The 20,070-nt window shown below is 44.8% G+C and overlaps 1 protein-coding gene across 5 annotated transcripts in view; it reads left to right on the forward strand.

The window, feature by feature from the left end:
* Positions 1–3,591: 3,591 nt before the first annotated feature.
* Ric8b (RIC8 guanine nucleotide exchange factor B) overlaps positions 3,592–20,070 on the forward strand; it is a 97,821-nt gene continuing 81,342 nt past the window's right edge. For 4 of the 5 annotated variants that reach the window (XR_003377950.1, XM_005358248.3, XM_005358247.3 and 1 more), the window contains exons 1-2: positions 4,057–4,140; positions 12,019–12,066. Coding sequence is in view for 3 of the 5 variants with exons in the window: in XM_005358248.3 (XP_005358305.1) it covers positions 4,057–4,140; positions 12,019–12,066 (132 nt within the window). In the remaining 2 variants the exon portion in view is untranslated. Of the gene's footprint in view, positions 4,141–12,018; positions 12,067–20,070 lie in introns of all 5 variants that reach the window. The other variant, XR_003377951.1, reaches the window with a different exon arrangement.

Here is a 20,070-nt window from a genome sequence, read left to right on the forward strand (position 1 = left end):
TTTTTTTTTTTAAAAAAAGATCTAAAATAAGACCCAAATCAATCCTGGTGCTAAAACTGAAGACACCGGGTGAAGAGCAGCCGAGTAGCTGCCCCACACAGGATGGTTACCAAGTGACAGGCCCTATCTTAAATGACTGGAATTTTCAGAACTCCTGCCCTGAAACCACAGTTACCATCCTGAGCTGTTTATCGTTTTTAAATTTCTGCCTCTAAGGAAAATGTCCGAAGAAGTACGGTACCTGGAGTGGGAACGCTGGGTTTTCAAGGGCCGACCGTGCCAGGATCCCCTTAAAGACTTTCAGGGTGGTGCAGTCCAAATACCCTGCTGCTAGACAAGAGGAAATTCTACAGCAAGATATATCAAAGTCCAAAATGAATAAATAAATGACTAGTATCTGTCTGTAGGCTTTCTCATTGGTCCTAACTCACAGAACAGAGCCCATCCATCCCTTAGCTAAACCAACAGATTTGTTCACCTGTAAGATAATCAACACTGTAGCTTCTATTTTCATTATATATATAAAGGTAGTGCCTGTCCTACTGATTGCATGTTTTCTAGCTATTGGAAAGGTTACATCAGATAATTTATGGGGAAGTATTTTGAGGATCGCAAAGCTCTCTGCATAGGTTTGCATTGCGCTAGCATCTCTCCAAAGTGATACCTTTTAAGTGTTTGTTGCTTTGATTACTCAAGCTCTAAATCCTAATTCCTTGGCACCACGCCACCTAAGCGAAGCTAGACTTAGTGATAGACTGACGTTTTCAGTCACTGAAAGGATCGCGTATCCAGTATCTTGGGAGGTGAAGTAACACAATAGTCTCCTCGAGGCTCCGTCCCAGAGTTTGCTTTTGACTGTTGACTTTGAACAAGCCACTTGATTATTTCTGGGACTGGAGTCTTGTCGGTGATTAAAGAACAACTTGAGTTAGAGCCAAAGTTACTTTGATTCATAAAATCAGAATATAAATACTTATTAAAATTATTAAAAATACAAAATCACAAGCTATTAATTCATGCACGTCCACATTTTTCTATTTCTTCTTAGAAATACAGAATTGGGCCCTTAAAAAAATAGCCTATTTCTGCCAAATTGACATTTCAAAGATGTGTAGGAGCCCCCCCCCACCCCCTTCTTTTTTGAGACAGGGTTTTTCTGTGGCTTTGGAGCCTGTCCTAGAACTTGCTCTGTAGACCAGGCTGGCCTCGAACTCACAGAGATCCGCCTGCCTCTGCCTTCCAGGTGCTAGGATTAAAGGCGTGTGCCACCACCGCCCAGTGGGAGCCCCCCCCCTTTTTTTAATATCCTTACTGGGATATTTTGTTCTTGTTATATTCTTTCTCTTCTGGAGACCTTTGACCCCTCTACTGACTGTTTTTATGTCAATTTGGTACAAGCTAGAGTCATCAGAGAGGAAGAAGCCTTAATTGAGAAAATGCCTTTATGAGATCCAGCTCTAGGGCATTTTTTAAATTAGTGATCCAAGGGGGGGTGTGCAGCCCATTGAGGGTGGTGCCATCCCTGGGTAGGTGTTTCTGGGTTCTATAAGAAAGCAGACTGAGCAAACCATGGGAAGCAACTCAGTAAGCAGCACCCTCCATGGCCTCTGCATCAGCTCCTGCCTCCAGGTTCCTGTCCTGTCTGGGTTCCTACCCTGACTTCCTTTGGGAAGTGTAAACCAAATAAACTCTCTCCTCTCCAACTTGTTTTTTGGTCATGTTGTTTCATGGCATCAATAGAAACGCTGAGACATTCCCAAATAAATAATTACCCAAACAGGACTTCAGAAAGTACTGGACAACATTCAGCTGGATTTCCAGTTTGTTTGTTAATTCACCTGGACCTCTTCTCCATAAAATGGAAATAATCCTTTGTCAATGACCCATTAAGTTTTGTTTCAAGGACCCCTTTAAATCATGGGTAGTATATGTCTGTAAAGGGAAAGACATGCTATTTTAATCTTAGAATCGTAGTTTTCATGATCTTTCTTAGAAGTATTCTCTTTGGAGAATCAGATTAAAATCTTTCTTATCTTATTTATTACAGATACAGCACCTATCCTGTTACATACTTTGCATCTGAAATATCTGGGCCATTTATTAAAGACTTGGGTCCCCAGTCCATGGCACTGTTGGGAGGTGGTGAGGCATTAAAACCTAAACCAAGAGTTAGGTCCATGGCAGCATGCTGTTGGGGGGAATATTGGGCCCTGGCTCCTTTCTGGATCCTTGTTTTCCAGTTGCCATGAGGTGAGCAGCTTTATCTGCCATACCTTGCCAGGGCGTCATGATGCACCACCTGGCCATAGGCAATGCAGACATAAACCACATTTGTTCTGTATGACCAAAGCAAATCTTTTCCTTTACTGATGGACTTCAGTATTTGTTTCAATAACAAAAGGTCATCAAACCCCTGCTCTTTAATGATTGGTTCAACTGTATGTACAATAAAATGCTGGCTCCATTTAAAGTATAACCCACAGGAAATCTAAGCTCCGTAGACCCAGCTTCTCTGTTGTGTAGCTCCAAATTCCCAATATTTCCAATTTATAATAGAAACCCAATAAAATGAATGAACATTTGCCAGCTCTCCTTCCTCTTCAGCTGAAGAGGCCAACAGGGAAGGCATCAAAGATGATTTTTTGGGAGATAAAACACTTAGAAATTTCTTTCGGAATTCATCTATTTCCTATGAAAAAGCCTGATAGCACAGAACAGCCTCTAACTCCTTTTAAAACTATGCATTTTAATTTTTCAAGACTGATCATTTTCAGATAAGAACAGCAGGGCCCCGTTCATGGTGATATTCCCGAGGACGAACGGCATAAGTGAGGAGGAAACTTGCTTTGAGGTCACTGTGTCCAGACTGTACTGAAGAATGCCCAGAAACGCACAGGTTCTCAAATATTTGTTGAGAATTTTTGAGGAATTAAGCGAACCCAGGTGAAGTGTGAGTGCCTGACACAGAATTAACACTTGGCAAACATGCACACGCCCCCTCCCTTATCCCCACTGTCTCCATTGCTACTCGGGTTGTATGACATTTACGGGTGGTTGGAGGGTGGCCACTTTTGGGAAAGACCTGGATTCAAATTTTGACTTTCTCATTTACTGATCCCTGGGGCTTAGGCCAAACTGCTTTATCAGTTTGGGTTCAATAAAAACCTGTGTTCAATTTCCCACGTTGCTGCAGCCTAACACAGCATAACACAGCTGCAACCAGGTGAGAATTGAAACCGCTAACTGGGCAGAGAAGCAACGCAACCTGCGCTTGATAGCTCCCACCAGGGGCCGGCAGTTTCACCGTCGCTAGTCAGTCCAACCAGCCACGTCTGGTGCAGGTCAGCAAAGTAAAAAAAAAAAAAAAAATCCAGCAGAACACAGTTTAGACCCTCCCACTAACGGTCCCTCCGCCTCTAGCCCCGGGCGGTCGCAGGACTCTGGTTTCCGGTCTTCAAAGGACTACAATTTCCAGCATGCCCCCCGTGGGCAGTCTTTCCCGATGGATGACTACAAATCACGGCATGCAATTCGGCTCACGACCAACTCAGATGACTGCATGGGATGACCCCGTTGCACGCCGGGAATTGTAGTTCAGTAGCCGTGGACTCGCAGATGGGTGGGGAGCTGCCCGCCAGTTCTTGTCCGCTAAGGGGAATGATTCATAGAGTGTCAGGAGGGACAGTTCTGCTGGTGAAAGCCCACTCCGGACCTAAACTCTTCTCCAAGGCTGGTAGATCGATGAGAGTAGGCAGGGGCAGGGCCTGACCCCGTTGCTGGCGGCTCGTCAGGCCTCCATTAAGCCCTGGGCCTTGCAGGGGGAGGCCTCGAGGCGCCGGTTGCTGGGGGAGCGGTGACGTCTCGGGGTGAAAGTTGAGGGGCGGTGACGTACGGCCTGCCCGGGCGGAGGCTGGCGGGTTGGAGACTGGAGGGAGGGAGGGAAGGAGGGAAGGAAGGAAGCTGGGAAGGAGCGAGGTAGCGGGGGCGCGAGGCGTTTACCTGGGAGGCAGCGGCTGGGGCGCGCACAGCGGCCGCGGCTCCCCCGCACCTGCGGCCATGGATGAAGAGCGCGCCCTCTACATCGTCCGGGCCGGCGAGGCGGGGGCTATCGAGCGGGTCCTGAGGGATTACAGCGACAAGGTAAAGAGCTCTGGCCCCGGGCGTTTGCTGTCTCGCCCCGGGCCGCCCTCGGGGCTCGCACTTCGCATCCTTTCCCCCACCCCCCTCATTCCGGGGATGCGCATTGCTCTCCCCCGAAAACGTTTCCGGCTTGGGCATGCGTGTTTGTGCCCCCAACCTTTCCCACCCGTGCATCCTGCATCCCCCCCCCCTCCACTGTAGCACCCACTCCTCCGTTTCCTGGCCCAGCAGCCTGTCCTGTGGTCTTCTTCCTCAGCGTGCAAGTCACACCCCCAGAATCCATAGATGCGCATCTGCCCAGTGCTCCACTCTTGGATGCATAAAATGCATGCGAGGCTCTCACCTGTATACTGTAAAAAAAAAAAATACATGCTTCTCTGCATAAACACTGCCCTTGACATGGCAGCTCTTCATGTACCAGTACCATTGTATGGTTCTCCAGGCGTTGATGTCTTATGTGTGATCCCCTTTGATCCTCAGAGTGTTTATAGGGTAGATGGTTTCAGCCTTCCCATTTTATAGATGAGGAAACCGAGGTGCAAAGGACTGAAATCACGCCCAAGGTCATGGACATATGTTGTAAGTGGGTGGAAAATCCTACTCCTAATAATACCTGTTACTTGTATCGCCTTAACAGCTTTCTTATTCATTATCTCATTTAATCTTGACAGCGGTCCTGTGAGGTATTATCTGTGTTTTGCAACGAAGTCTCTAGGTGGGTTAAGTAACTAGCCCAAGGTCATTCTTGGGAGCCAGAGTCTTCCCACCTAGGTCTTCCAACTCTTCATTCATTGTTCTATCAGTTTACAGGGAAATGGTCTCTGGTTGTAAATACCACTTCCTTCTCTGGAGAGTGTCCCTCCAGAACCGTTAGCTCTCCCTTGAGCAGTTTCCCTGAGTAAGTGGCCTACCTGGCTCCTTTAGTCAGTTTAGGGGACTAGGCTTGTCTGAGGATGATTGATGCCTCTCTTCTGTGAAAACACACCAGCACCAGAGTACACCCTAGGTAACTGACATCTTATTCCTAGTTACCAGCTCCTCCTCACCTCCCATCCTCGGTCCGCTGCTGCCCCTTATACTTCACAGTAGAAAATACCCGCCGAGGAGACACTCTGAAAAGACCCTTCGTTCCTACTTCATCTCCCCAACAACCTAGTGAACAAAGTGGGGACAGTCCTCACTTCACATACAGTAAAACTTAGGATGATAATTAGCCCCATATTCACACAACCAATGAAAAATGGAAGAGAGATTGGAGTCTAGCTGTCCAGCTCCAAGTCTAGGGCCTGTTTTTGCTGCGCTCCCTTCTTTGGGAGCATCCACGGGCTGTCTCGTCACATCTTAGCCCCCTTCACCTTCTGATCCGCTTTGGTGTTGAGCATACCTGCCTAATTTAGGAGAAACTCATTTCATGCGTAGGTGTACATATTTCGTAGATTGTATTATTTTAACTTGATTTATTATTGCTTTCCAGAGAAGATATGGGGGGAGCCACAAGCTGATTTTCAGAAGGAAGTGTAATAATTTGGCGATTGTGTTGGGTTGACTAATGTTTATTTAGCACTTACTGTATACCAGATACCCAGCAATAATAGGGACTCTTTTACAGGGAAGGGAGGAGGAAAGACCTACACTGGGATCTTAATCTAGTAGTCACTGTTTTGTGGCTAAACCAATTAGCTCCCGTATTTATTTGCTTCCTCCAGCTTATCCCTTCCTCTCCTTGATCTCCCTTCAGGTTGGGTTCTTCCTGTCTCTCATGGCCACGTCTTGTCTGAGCTTAGCTTCCCCTTTCATCATTGTCAGTGTGTCAGGATCGTCCTCTGTTGTTTAAGGTGATGTCCTGAAGTGCTTCAGAGCCTTCCCAGACACTGGCCAAGCCCAGCCTGAGAACGTTCTGATTTGGTGTAAAGAGAGCAGTTAGCTCTGTTAGGAGACAGCACTCATGTTTACTGTTAGCTGTAGTAGGAAGAGTAGGGTTGGGCTGATTGGAACACACAGAAAACAGGTGACCGTTGTGTTACATTGCAGCACCGTCCCTCAAAGGGAGAAACTGTGGGGACATGAATAGGAAGGTGATCTATGATATCAGTAGTCAGGCAAGAAGAATAGGTATACGCTGTCCAGATTTATGGTGGATGGCTCCACCCCAAGAAAATAGATGGATAGATATCATGCCCTTCAGTTTTCTTATCTGGAAAGATGGATTTGATAATTTTTTAGAGTCAGAAGTGATTGTGGGGCAATGAGGAGCCCAAGCAGAAGAGGAATGGACACTGTTCATTGGCTGGAAGAGGAGGGCTCTTGATGTTACCTTTTTATAATAAGTGTCACGGCCACCCTCGACCTGCAAGGATGACGCGACCACCGGAGCTCTTTTCACTGCAGTTTATTCCAGGACTTTATTCACTTTCTCACTTTTCCTCTCTCTCTCTCTCTCTCTCTCTCTCTCTCTCTCTCTCTCTCTCCCTCTTTGACCTCTCTCCTCTGGCAAACCTCTCCCAGCCCTTAAGTAGGCATGGGCTGCCAACCCCGAACTGCCAGGTGGGCACTGCCCATAGGTTCACGCATATGCAGGCATCTGATGATCATTGCTTGATCATAGCATAGGTCAGGCCTTAGCCATCTCAGGAGTTGATTATACATCTCCATCAGGTGTGACACCACGCAGCTCGCTACAAATAAGTTGGTCATTGCAAGTATAGCAGAAAGAAGATGGGGTCTGGCATCAGAAGAGCCTTGGTTCTGATCTCGCATCTGCTGCTAATAGTTCATGACTGTGGATAAGTTAGTTCAAGCCTGAGCCCCGGCTGCCCTGCCTGTAAAGGAGGGGTTAAAACACCGTTCTTTTTATTTCTCATGCAGTAGATTCAGTGAACTATAATGCCAAGCACTGAGCACAGTGTGCCTACGAAGTCTTCCCCGTTAAGTTATGAGGAGCTGAAGGTCTGCATCCTTCATGAGGTGGTGTGGCCAGAGTGCCGGCTCCGGAGCCCAGCTCCCAGCACGCTGATCCTCAGTTTACAGTTTATGTGGCCAAGGCTAAGTGGCTCAACTTTGCTACGCTCTCCGTTCTTCTGTCCAGCAAAACATGTGGCACTGAACTGATGGATCACAGTGAGATCTTGGGGATCTTCTCCACTCTCTGTCTTAGCCGTGGACCTCCCAGGGTTATCATCATGGCTCATCTCTTACTGTTCAGAGCAGCCTTGGCTGTGTGTTTCCAGAATATGCCTGGTCTCTGTTGTAGTGTAGATGTTCACTTCCAAACATCCTTGCTTCATTCACTGACCTTTGCTATCTTAGAGACAGATCTCTATCCCAGAAAGAAGAAAAAAACGTATCTGTTTGTCAAGGGGACGTTGCTTCAGAAGGACAACAATTCTTTAAATTAGTGTGGCTGTTTGGGTAGTAATGATGCAGTTCTTCAATCCTAGCACTCGGGAGGCAGAGGCAGGCAGATCTCTGAGTTCAAGGCCAGCCTGGTCCACAGAGATAGTTCCAGGACAGCCAAGCTACACAGAGAAACCCTGTCTCGAACCCCTCTCCCCGTCCTCCCACCTCCGCAAAGGAATTGCTGTTTCTCACTCCTAAGTTGACCTATTAACATTTATTGAGTGCCTTGTAGGTACTGTGTATTTTCCCAAGAATTTACACACACAATTCCCTTATATTAGGAGTTACAAGAGGGGTAGAAGTATTTTCATATTTCTTTAAATAGGAGATGGAGGTCCAGAATGACAGGGTGATTGCATACAGGCTCAAGAGCACACGGCTAGGAAGTTTCAGATGTGGTCTTTAGATTCCTTTCCCAGGTCAAAGTTACTTAAGATGCTGTCACTCATTCAAGTTCTCCAAGAGCTGGGAGCAGGGAAGGAGGGAGGACTGCCGGTAGCCTTGAGCCCATCCTTTGTGTGCTTGGAGAATGGACACGGTTCTAGAGATACAGCCCTGCATTTGAATGGGGATTTAAATGTCCTGGACCACATAGGAGGATGTTTTGCTCTCCAGTTTTGAGGCTGAGCTTTGACTTTGGGCTTGCCATAGGTTTTTGCATAGAGATATCCTTGTTACACATTGTACTTATTTCCAAATTGTTTCACAGTCTGTTCTGACTCCTAAAAAGTAGTCTTTGAGTGTACCTGTAGACATCAGTGTGTTAACCCCAAATTCTCTAGTAGGTCAGCGTTTAGCAGAGACCATGCAGTAACAACAGAAGTGGCCATTTATTGAATAAATACCTACCATGTACAAGGTGCCAGTTATAACATACAAAAGCATAAGGAACCTTAGGGATTGTAGAGTGCAGCCCATATGACCAGGGCTGCCCATAGTGCACAGTCGGACTGGACTCAGATTTGAGGTTATCTGATGGCTGAGTTTGGGAGGGCTCTCCTAGGTGATAAAGCCTGCAGTCATGAGTCTGGTGTCACGCAGAGGTTCTAGTTTGTGGTCTTTAAGTTGAGCAGTGATTTTACTCTTTGACTTATATTCCATTTGCTCCTGTTCGGGAAGTGAAATGTATAAGAAGCCTTTGTCGGCTGGCTAGCAGCTCTAGAGAGGCATGCGAACCTGGATGCTACTTCTCTTCCCTCCATTTGAGCTTTAGAAAGGGGAGCAAGGCAGCAGGACCAGAAGCTAAAGACCAGCCTGAGATACTCAGAAAGCCTTGCCTCAAAGAATTAAAGTCTTTCAAGAATGTTGGAAGGAGAGGTGTAGAGTTTTAGGTCTGATCTAGCTTGGGTGACTGAAGCTAGCTGCATATAAATCCAGCATCTGCTGGGTACAGTGATCTTTGGGTTGAGTTTCTAAATAACTTGATCCATTTAGCCGGGCGGTGGTGGCGCACGCCTTTAATCCCAGCACTCGGGAGGCAGAGGCAGGCGGATCTCTGTGAGTTCAAGACCAGCCTGGTCTACAAGAGCTAGTTCCAGGACAGGCTCCAAAACCACAGAGAAACCCTGTCTCGAAAAACCAATAAAATAAAATAAAATAAAATAAAGTAACTTGATCCATTTAGAGTTTAATTTATAGTACCCTCCATGCTAGTATATTTTCTAATTAAATTAAACTTTCATGCTGACTAGATGGAGCCTTTGAAAACATTTTTAAATGCTGCTTTTATTATTTAAATTTATTATTATTATTTTGATCAGTTTTGCTGTGAAAAAGCAACAGAAAAGTGAAAAATTGGCTCTTGCTACTATTCTAAATTCTCCCTAAAAAATAATTCTATGTAGGAAATATTTAGAAGATATTTTTGTAACTTACTGAGTATCTTTCCAAACAAGAATTACTTTTTTTTTTTTACTCTCCTCTCCTTATAAATGCTAAAAACACATTTAGGAGAAGTATTAAGTTTTAACAACTAGATACATTTATTCCAAATAATTTGCAGAATTAATATTTTATGTAGAATGACAAAAGCCAAGCCTTCTTGGTTTCTAAGGATAATTGTTTTCATTGATAGGGAACTTTTACTGAGCTTCCATTAGAACATTAGCCTGCTACCTCCTTATCTTTAATGTTAGGTTTCAGTCAACCCTGGGTCTGTAAATGCCTAAGAATAGCCTCAGATTCACGACCTCCTCTTCCCCTCTTCTCTTCTTTCCTCCCGTGTTCATTTATTCTTGAGATTCTTTATTATAAAGTAACCCCAATGAGTCACATTTCTTTTAGTGGCTACACAGTATTTTATGAGATGGATACGATATGTTCAGTAGAATATTTTGACACAGTTTTCCAGTGTTGTATGTTCTGCTTGCCTCTTTTACTATATTAGAAAACACTGTTGTGAATGTGTTAACAGATAATTTTTCTCTCACTCTGCATAACTTCATTAGAATAAACGCATAGAAATAGGAGTTCTGGGTCAAATGGGGTCAAATATTTTTGTGGCTTCTAGTATGTGTTGGCAGATCACTTCCCCTTTATAGGTTTGTGTCAAATGGTCCTGCATTACAGTGACTTGTGATGTCCCCTCCTCCATGGCTTTCTGCCTCACTCTTGCTCGCCTGGAGCTGGCCTATGTGCTGCTGCCCAAACCTCTCTTCCAGAATGTTGTTCATATTCCACCCTAGACCTCCCCAGTCACCTGCAGCCTGCTGCCATGCCAGATGTAAAGTTTTGCATCTTGCCCTTCTCTCTCACGTCACCTGTTTCAGTTGGTTTGATCCAGGTTTGAGTAGCCTCTTTGGAGGTTTCCTTAGATGACCCTTGTCTCTTAGCCTCTTGTCTTCCGTTAACTATTTCTTACACTCAAATTGCTTCCCTCCCAACATTTCTGTAGCTCATTTTGTTTCAAAAACTGTTTCTGCAAAGGTACAAAACAGAACTACCAAAACGATGCTGTCTTTCACACATAATTTGTGGTGGGCTGCAGTTCCCTTGGTGGGTATGGACCGTGAGATAAGTTAGGGAAGCAGTGGAGAGCGCAGAGGATGCCTGGTTTGCCTTGGGAAACGTCAGGTGGGATTCAGGAGAGCGTTTCTGTAGTTCTGCGCTCTTGGTCGTGTGACCACCACCCCTAATGCAAACAGGACAGTTATTCTACCCATTTCCCTCTCCTTCCGCTGCAGAGTGGGAAGGGCACTGTGGCTGTCTTTTCAGGGGAACCATGACACTCCTTTCCCTTCCAGTTAAGTTTTCGTTAATATCATTAGCAGCAGCAGCAGCAGCATCCTAACATACACTGCCAGGCAGTGAGGTGGTGTTTTATGGGCCACAGCTATCAGAACCCTCGCAGTCACCCCTTAGCTAAGTGCTGTTCTCATAAGAGGAGCCAGGTGGTTGACTGCCTGAAGTCACAACTAGTGAGCGTGACAGAGGCTCCTTTCCAGAGTAACGTCTCTCTTTGTAGTTCTCTGATGCCTCCTTCCTCCTTCCTTCCTTCTGTTCGTCTGTCCTTCCTTCCCTCCCTCCCTCTCTCCCTCCCTCCTTCCTTCCTTCCTTTGTCCTTTCCCTCCCTCCTTTCCTCCCTCCCTCCTTTCCTCCCTCCCTCCTTCCCTCCCTCCCTCCTTCCTTCCTTCCTTCCTTTCTTCCTTCATCCCTTCATCCCTTCCTTTCTTCATTTTTGGTTTTTTGAGATAGTTTCTCTGTGTACCCCTGATTGGCTGTCCTGGAACTCGCTCTATAGACCAGATTGACCTCGAACTCAGAGATCCACCTATCTATGTGCTGGGATTAAAGGCGTGTACCACCGCTGCCAACTTCTGATGATTTTTTATGGAATACAAAAAATAAAACCCAGCACACTGATGGGATTTGTAGTCTGCCTCATCTGTGTCTCCAGTCTCATCTTCCGTGTGCCACCCTCTTAAGTGTCCCGTTTTCTTCTCAGAGCTGCTAGCTTCATGAGTATATGGTCCACACATCTACAGCAAACACCTATTACCCCTCAGACTCGAGCTCAATTGTTCAATGCCTTGTGCAAGGCCTCTCACCCTTTTGGGTAGTTGCTGTCTTAATTCTCTCTTTTCCCTTTGTGTTGCTGCCATAGTCTTTTCATGTGGCTTTATGTAAATTTTTAAATATTATTTTTTAATAAATATTTATTTATTTATTATGTATACAATATTCTGTCTGTGTGTATATCTGTAGGTCAGAAGAGGGCACCAGACCTCATTACAGATGGTTGTGAGCCACCATGTGGTTGCTGGAAATTGAACTCAGGACCTTTGGAAGAGCAGGCAATGCTCTTAAACCACTGAGCCATTTCTCCAGCCCCTTTTTAAATTTTATTATGTCTGTCTTACTTTAATAAGAATATTGAGATGAGAAAGCAGTATTTTATAAGAAAATTAGTTTACATATTGTGTTCAAAAAAATCTTTAAAATGTATATATTAAAATGACAATGTTTCCTTTTTCCCCCCCTCAGCATAGGGCTACTTTCAAATTTGAACCAACAGATGAAGATAAAAGAAAGGTAAGGTTTGATGTGTGTGTGTGTCAGTGTGTGTGGTGGATGTGTGTCTGTTACTCCTGGATGGTTTAAGCAGTGGACTTGTTTTCATCTAATGGTTGTTGATTAGTTTTTGGTTTCAGTTCAGTTTTTTTCAGGAATCCTGAGAAGAGAGGTAGCAGGTTTAGGATGGGTTACACACAAACCCCTCCTGTTCATCCCCACCGAATCCCTGGGCTTACTTAAGTAGGAGAAAGGCTCAGGTGGGACTAGCACTAAAGTTTTTACTGCTAACGGGTTGCCCTGTTTTGCTGGCCCAATTCCAGGTTGTACACAGTGTTGGCTACTGTACAGCATGGCTGTGCTGGGCTAAGTGTGGGGAAAGCAGCTTTCCACTGCTGTTCTGTGCCTGCTTACTGTCACCTTGTGTAGGTTACCAGCCGCACAGTCACAGAGGACGGAATCAGGAGAGCCGCACACAGGAGCTCCTGTGAGAGAGGGCTCTTCGGTGCATGGCTGCCTTTCTTGGTGGATGAGGATTAGCCAGTCCTCCCTTTTTGTTTTTCTGGCTCCCATACCACTATCCCAGCCCCACAGATTCCGAGATCAGATAAGAGTCTGACTGAGTCAGGGTGCATCTCTTGCTGCTTGAAGCAGAGAGGCTTAGATGCTGGTAGAGGATTGATAACCTTACACCTGCCCATTACCTCTGTCTGTGTTCAGTTTCTCTACACCTCCTGAGATTTAGATCAGACCTTCATCTGGATCACTGTATTAGTTTATTTTGATTTATTTTTTATTGTTGTTTTTGAGACAGGGTTTCTCTGTGTAGACCTGGCTGTCCTGGAACTAGCTCTGTAGACCAGACTGACCTTGAACTCAGAGATCCACCTGCCTCTGCCCCAAGTGCTGGGACTAAAGGCCTGTGCCTCTACTGCCTGCGACTACATTAGTTCTTGAGCTGTCCTTTCACTTTCTGTGACCTGTGGCTCCAGCTGTAGCTGCCTGCCCATAGCCCAAGGCAGCAGCCTGGCTGTGTCACTCTCAGCCTTGGAGTCTTCCAGCGGCCTCCGGTGCTGACGGGCTGGCGTGGCAGCCGGGATCTGCCCTCTGTTCTTCGCAGCCAGTTTTCTCTGTTGCCCTTGTGTTTTATGTTCTGGTGTACATGTTCGTAGTCACACATACAGAGTACTCTGTTTCTAGTTTCCTCCCTCCTTATCCGTTAACTCCTCCGTGAGAGCCCCGAGGACTCACCCTTTCACGTCTGCAGCTCTCGGTACACGGTGAACTCAGGACGTCTGCTACACCAGTGACTTGGAGTGCAGCAAGGGCTCGCTTCTGGGTGTGGGCAGACAATACCTTCTGCAGTAGAGTTTATTGACTGGAGATGCTTTTTGAATAGCTTTAAAAATTGGCCTTCTTAGGAACACCCAGAAGCTGGGGAGTGGGTCCCAAGCATGTGTATATCTGAAGATAATCTTCAGGGACAAGTCTTTGTTCCAGCGACACAGTGCGTGGAGAGGAAGTTGGTGTTACCTGTTTAATTAAGAGACCTTTTGCCCTTTGACCAAAATACGTCGCTTTTGGAGATCTGTTTTATGTTTAGATTGAACCCAAGTGAGCAAAATTTTTTCGTTAAAACGTACATAAACAGCAAAAGATTGGAAACAGCCAGTTAAGGGATATTGGGAAGAACAAATGGTACGTTGACAGAATGCTATAAAGTAGTAAAAAGAAACAAATTAGAATCTGCGCTATTGGAAAAGAAGAAGTGGGGTATTTAAATGCAGCATACTGAACGGCAGAGTCATGACAGAGGCACGGGAGGAGGGCAGAACGCACCCTGCCCATGTACACTAATGCTCTACTGGGGCAGACTTCAGGCCTTTGATAGTGCTCTCACTCATCATGAGCACCCAGTCAGTAGAGTGTGCTTCACAGTCGGGGCTCCAGTTCAGACCACAGACCACAGTTCAGACTAAAGAGAGACTAAAGCATCCATCCCTGGGAACACCCCCACCCCCCACCTGCACATGCATACGGGCGTATAAAAAGCTAAATGCAGATATTATAAATATTAGTTGAGAAGGGAATTTTCCTATATTAATCATCCATGTTGTTTGTTTTCTGTAGAGTAGTAGAAAACCTGTCATTTTCTAACCATTCTCCCCACCCTCTGTCTACATGGGTGTGCTCCCAGCAACATTCCTCTGATGTGCACACAACCCCCAGATACTCAAGTTCCTCATCTTCCCATATACTTTAAATCATCGCTAGGTGCCTATTATGATGTGAATGCTTTGTAAAGTGATAGCTTATTGTGAGTGATGATGAAAACATCCCTATCTGTTTTGATCCAGAGGTTGTTTGCATCTGTGGTGTAGAGATTGCCCTCTGCTGCTTTCAGCTCTCTGGAGAGAGTAACTTCTGCCCTACTGTTTATTGCAGTGTGTGTAGGTTTCTGCTTCCTGGGAGGTCTATTGTAAACAAGTGTCAGTAGGGACCTCTCTAGGTAATTCTCATTAATGGAAAACATTGACAAACAAATCCATTCCAGTCTCCAATGGTTAAAACCATTAGTGACTCTGATGCTTGCATTTCCTTTCAGACACTGGCAGGGAAACTGTGGGACAGCTCCAGTGCTAACCGCACAGACGCTCTCTGTGGAAACAGTAGGAGGCGCTTCTCTCCATTGAGTTCAGTGTGAAAATACAGGAAATCAAATTACCGAAGTTTCTTTTGCTGCTCTTATATATTGTCCTAAGTATGCTTCTAGAGCAGTGGTTCTCAGCCTGTGGGTCTTGACCTCTTTGGGGGTTCCATTTCAGACATTTATGTTATGATTTGTAACAGTAGCAAAATTTCAGTAATGAAATAGCAACAAAGTAGTTTGGTGTTTGGAGGCCACGACAGCAGAGGAGCTGGATTAAAGGGTTGGGGCACCAGGAAGGCTGAGAGCCATTGCTCTCCAGCCTCTGTCAGTAGCTACTTGGTAACAGAAGTTCAAGCCCTCCCTTCCTTTCCTAAAGAATGTGCTGTGCTAAAAGCAACATCAACTAAAATCCCACCCATAGTAATATCTTACCTATATTAAAAAGAAAAATTTGTGACAACCTAGTATAGTGTGAGGGGCAGTGCCTTCAAAAAAAAAAAAAACAACTTCATTCTATTGACTTCTCTAGATCTGGCTACTGACCCTCTGCCATGGTTCTTAGTTTTACAGAGATGGGCTTCTCCTCACTAGTGCCCTTGAGGACTGAGGTTTGTGCTCACACTGCTGGAGTGTGGTGGCGCCTTGCGTGGAAAGAACTCCCTGCTGTGTGCAGGTCTTCAGTGCTCCCCGCTTTGTGTCTCTGTCATGCATTGAAGCAGATTTTAGAATACTCGACATTACGGTCTGAGGCCTTGTTCTAGCTCTTATTTCCTCACTGTTGAGACACCACTGGGAGTCAGCAAAGGGAATCAGCAAATGGGAATGTGTGGATTTTCCTTAAGGAATAAAGTCAGATGCAGCTCCAGTGTTTGTGCATGCGATGCACATTGTGACAGGTGCGTGTGAGTCATCGTGTGTGTGGATAGAAGCACCTGCGCTGCTTTACATCTTCACCTAAGTGATGGGCTGCGATTACCTGTCAGCCCGTAAACAAATGTGCCATGCAAACATGCGGGGTGTGTGGGGGGGAGATGATGAGTGATCTGGAAACCCACATTGAGACAGTGAAAGCTCTTGCTTTGGTTTTTAACCAAAGCGTCCCTCAAAGCCAGGAAAGAGTATTGCAATAAAAGTTAAAAAGATACGTCATAAAATGACTAGAGCTGGATGACAGCTCAGGGTCACGGTTTGCCTAACGTGTGAGGCTCCGAGTTCAATCTCAGTGCTGGGGGTGGAGAGAGGAGTAGCGTGCTGAGGCTGAGAATACAGCGTTCTCAGCTGTGGAAAAGCCACAGTTGTCAGGACAACTGACTGCATTGAGATACCGCCCTCAAAAGAATGAACTTTTCAATACCTTACTAACTGTATGTGAGATACTGCCCTCAAAAGAACCAGCGTTTCAATACCCAAACTTCAAGCGTATTTTATAATTCCAGACTCATTTCTGTTCAGCCGTGGGGTGTTTGCTAACTTGGAACCGTGAGCTCTTTAAGGGGACCCGGCACCTGAGTGACTTAGGCTGTGTTCTCAGCTCCCAGCACTGCGTGTGCACTGCAGTGATGTCAGTGAGATGAGGGAGGGGGCCAGGCCTGGGGGCACAGCCTTTAATTCCAGCAGTGAGTTCCAGGCCAGCCTGGTCTACATAGAGAGTTTTCAGTACAGCCAGGGCCACACAGAGAAACCCTGCCTCGAAAAACCAGCAAACAAACAAACAAACAAAAAGCTGGGGAAAGGAACTTGGAGGTTGGGTGGAGCCAGCGCGCCTGTGATGAGAGCATGCTGTGTGGTTTTGTGCTTTGTGTCTCTTAGTTATACTTCAGAATCGCAACATAGCTCACGGTGTTCACTCAGAGGGTAAGATAAATATGCTTGGAGAGTGAGCACAGCTGTAGTAACAACTACACAGAAAATACAGCTGGGTAACAACTACACAGAAAATACAGCAAGGAAATGCACTGAGTGCTGCTACTTGAGGGTCGCTGCTGTGGAGTAGGTTCTTTTTCTGTAAACTTGGATTATAATAGGCTGCACTGATTTCAGAACATAATTATAACAACACAGTATAATACGAAATAGTGTTTTAGAATAGTATGGTTGGGGGCATAAACATAAAGCAATGCTTTGTTCTTCCTTTTCTTTCTTTTTTTTTCCTTTTTTGTTTTTTCAAGGGGGTTTCTCTGTGTAGCCCTGGCTATCCTGGAACTCACTCTGTAGACCAGGCTGGCCTCAAACTCACAAAAGATCCACCTGCCTCAGGCTCCCAAGTGCTCAGATTAAAGGTGTATACTACACCACCTGGCTTCTTTTTTCTTAATTGTACATTTTTTCTAAAACTGAATTTTATTGATTACCTTACTAAATAAAAGTAGTATTACTTACAAACCAGTTTATATAGTAAAATAAATGTATATGGATACAAAAGTCCATTTTGTTATTGCTGATATATATGTATATATATATACATATATATATATGTATATATATATATATATTCCTTTAGACTAGGCTCTACCCAACATATTAGAGCCCCTGTAATCCACACACTCTCACCAATCCTGTGCTTCTGGGCCCGTGGTAGGCTTAGGTTCCTGAGTTGGCTGTTGGTCTGTGGGTTTGGCTTGGTGCATCCTCATTTGCATAGGTGCTGGCTTCACCATGAGCTATAGAAAACAAATGGCAAACGTTTGCATTACTTCCTCCAAGGAAAATGTGCCAAGACAGAACTGTTAATCTTCAACTTTAAATCCATTCTTAGGGATAGCTTGAAGCATAGGTGCTTGTTCTGAAAGCCTTTGTCACACTTAAAAGAAAAATCTTAATATGGCTTGTAAATCTGAATTAAAATTTCCTTGATGAGTTTACCTAAGGAACACATAGGTAGATAGTACAAAGACAGTACGCACTCTGAAACACGTCTTGTTGGGGGCCAATTTGTAGTAGCAGGCTGCTCGTTGATTCCCAGCCTCCCTGATAGCTTAGACCCAAAATAATCACACAGAAGCTCTATTAATTAAATCACTGCTTGGCCTATTAGTTCTAGCTTCTTATTGGATAACTCTTACATCTTAATTTAACCCATTTCTATCAATCTGTGTATCACCATGATATACACAAGGCCTACCCTCAAAGTTTCAGCATCTATTTCCAGCAGCTCCATGGCATCACTCTGACTCCGCCTTCCTTCTCCCATGCTATAGGCTAAGCCAGTTCTTTATTCATTAACCAATAAAAGCAACACGTAGACAGAAGGACCTCCCATACCAGTGTCCCACCGCCACAGATGGTAACAAGGGTTAGGGTGTCCCTCCCCACAGATGGTAACTTTAAATATTTTTTATCCCATTAAAACATGTGTACACACACCAAATTCATACCTCAGAGTTTTGTTTTTAAAGCTCTTCTCTAGCAGGAATCTATTACAGGTCTTGACTTGTGAGCAGAATGAATGTCTAGTGGTAGTTAAACCAAACTGTACCTTTCACTGTGGATTTTCTGTCAAAGAATCAAAAGGATCAATCTAGGGGAAAAGGTCAGAAAAACTCTTCTGATTTAGGGTTTTAATGTGATTTTTTTTTAAAAAAAATGTGTGCACATGCATACACATGGGAATGGACATGGCACTATACATGTGGTGGTGAGAGACTCCCGAGCCCCGTTTCTGGAGTGGCAGCTGCTCCAGCTTCTGTGGACCCTCTGTCTACCTCTCCTCTCTCCAGTGAGTGCAATCCAGCACACCAGCCTGGAACTTGGATCATCAGGCTTGCAGTAAGTGCTTACTTATTTACTGAGCCGTCTCCCTGGCCCAGCCTGTGTGATCTTTGTGTTTCCTTCAGGGACTTGTGGCTGGGTGATAAGAATTGTGTCTTTAATAGCTATTACTGGGTTTGGGGTATATCTTCTCATCTAAACGTGCCTGTGAGCGTGTCTCTCAGTCATGGCAGAGTATGGAGCTCTGTAAACCCTCACCGCAGTGAAACCTCTGAAACTTATTTCTTTTAAATGAACACAGGTTTGTTGTTGTTGTTTAAACTAATCCCAAGATTAGCTTCATTATGAAGAAAACATATTCTGAAAAAACTTGTGGAGCTCAGTAAGAGAAGTAAGTTGGTGACAGGTGTGCTGAGACCCTCAGCTAACAGGTGCAGTAAAGAGCACTCCACGGCTGCCGTCAAGATTTTCCCCTTATCTTTAGCTTTTAGTAGCTGGTTTTCTCTTTCCACCATGGGCTCTGCCAATCTGACTCAAGTGGACAGGCTTATTTTCCAAATCCTTTACCAACTGAGCCATCTCGTGGTCCCCTTTAGTGACCTTCAGTGTCTGTAAGTACCCTGTCTAACTCCCACACAGGTGAACGGTAGCAGAGCTGTATTGTGTTAAAGTGACTCCAGATGGCAGCTGGATTCCCCGGTGACAAATCAAAAGAAGCAGAAGTGATACTAAACAAGGCCAATAAAACAAATATTGTGCCAGGAGGTGATAGTGCGCACCTTTAGTCCCAGCACTCGGGAGGCAAAGGCAGGCAGATCTCTGTAGTTTGAGGCCAGCCTGCTCTACAGAGTAAGTTCCAGGACAGCCAGAACTACACAGAAAAACCTTGTCTTGAAAAACAAAAACAAAAAGGTTGATAGAAATGATTAATTTTAATTATTGTTGTAATTGTGACATTTACAGATATAATGTATATAACAGTATTTCAAAAGGAAAATGACTATATATGATGATACTTGTATACCTTCCAGAAAATGAATATTAATCTGGAGCAGGTCTCTCAGGTGCATATAGTAAGCCTTGAAGCAGTGGTTCTCAACCTTCCTAATACCGTGACCCTGTAATACAGCTCTTCGTGTTATGGTGACTTCCAGCTATAAAATTATTTTCATTGCTACTTCATAACTATAATGTTACTACTGTTATAAATCATTAATATATGTGTTTTCTGATGGTCTTAGGTGGCACCTGTGAAAGGCTCATTTAACTCCCAAAGGAGTCATGACCCACAGGTTGAGAACCATTGAGAACAAGTACATAGCTCAGAGTTAAATGTTAAAGATTCTAAGACTTCACTGAGAGTAATTAAAGGAGATCTAAATAAATGAAAACCCTTGTTTATGAACTGGAAGACTTACTACAAGTAGAATATCCATATTCTTACCACTGATCCACCAATCCAGTGTAATCACTTCTAGAATTCTAGGTGGCTTCTTGTTAGAAGTTGATAGGCCAGTTCTGAAATTAAAACAGGCAGAATAGCCAAGAGAAACATGGAGGAGAAAAATGAAAATGGAGTGGGTTATGGTAGGCTGTGCTTGTCGTCCTGGTGTATGGGAATGAAGCTGGTTAAGGTAGGTTTATGGTAGGGTGTGCCTGTCGTCCTG

Source organism: Microtus ochrogaster, chromosome 24, assembly GCF_000317375.1.
Source record: "Microtus ochrogaster isolate Prairie Vole_2 chromosome 24, MicOch1.0, whole genome shotgun sequence".
In the NCBI taxonomy this organism is placed as follows: domain Eukaryota; kingdom Metazoa; phylum Chordata; class Mammalia; order Rodentia; family Cricetidae; genus Microtus; species Microtus ochrogaster.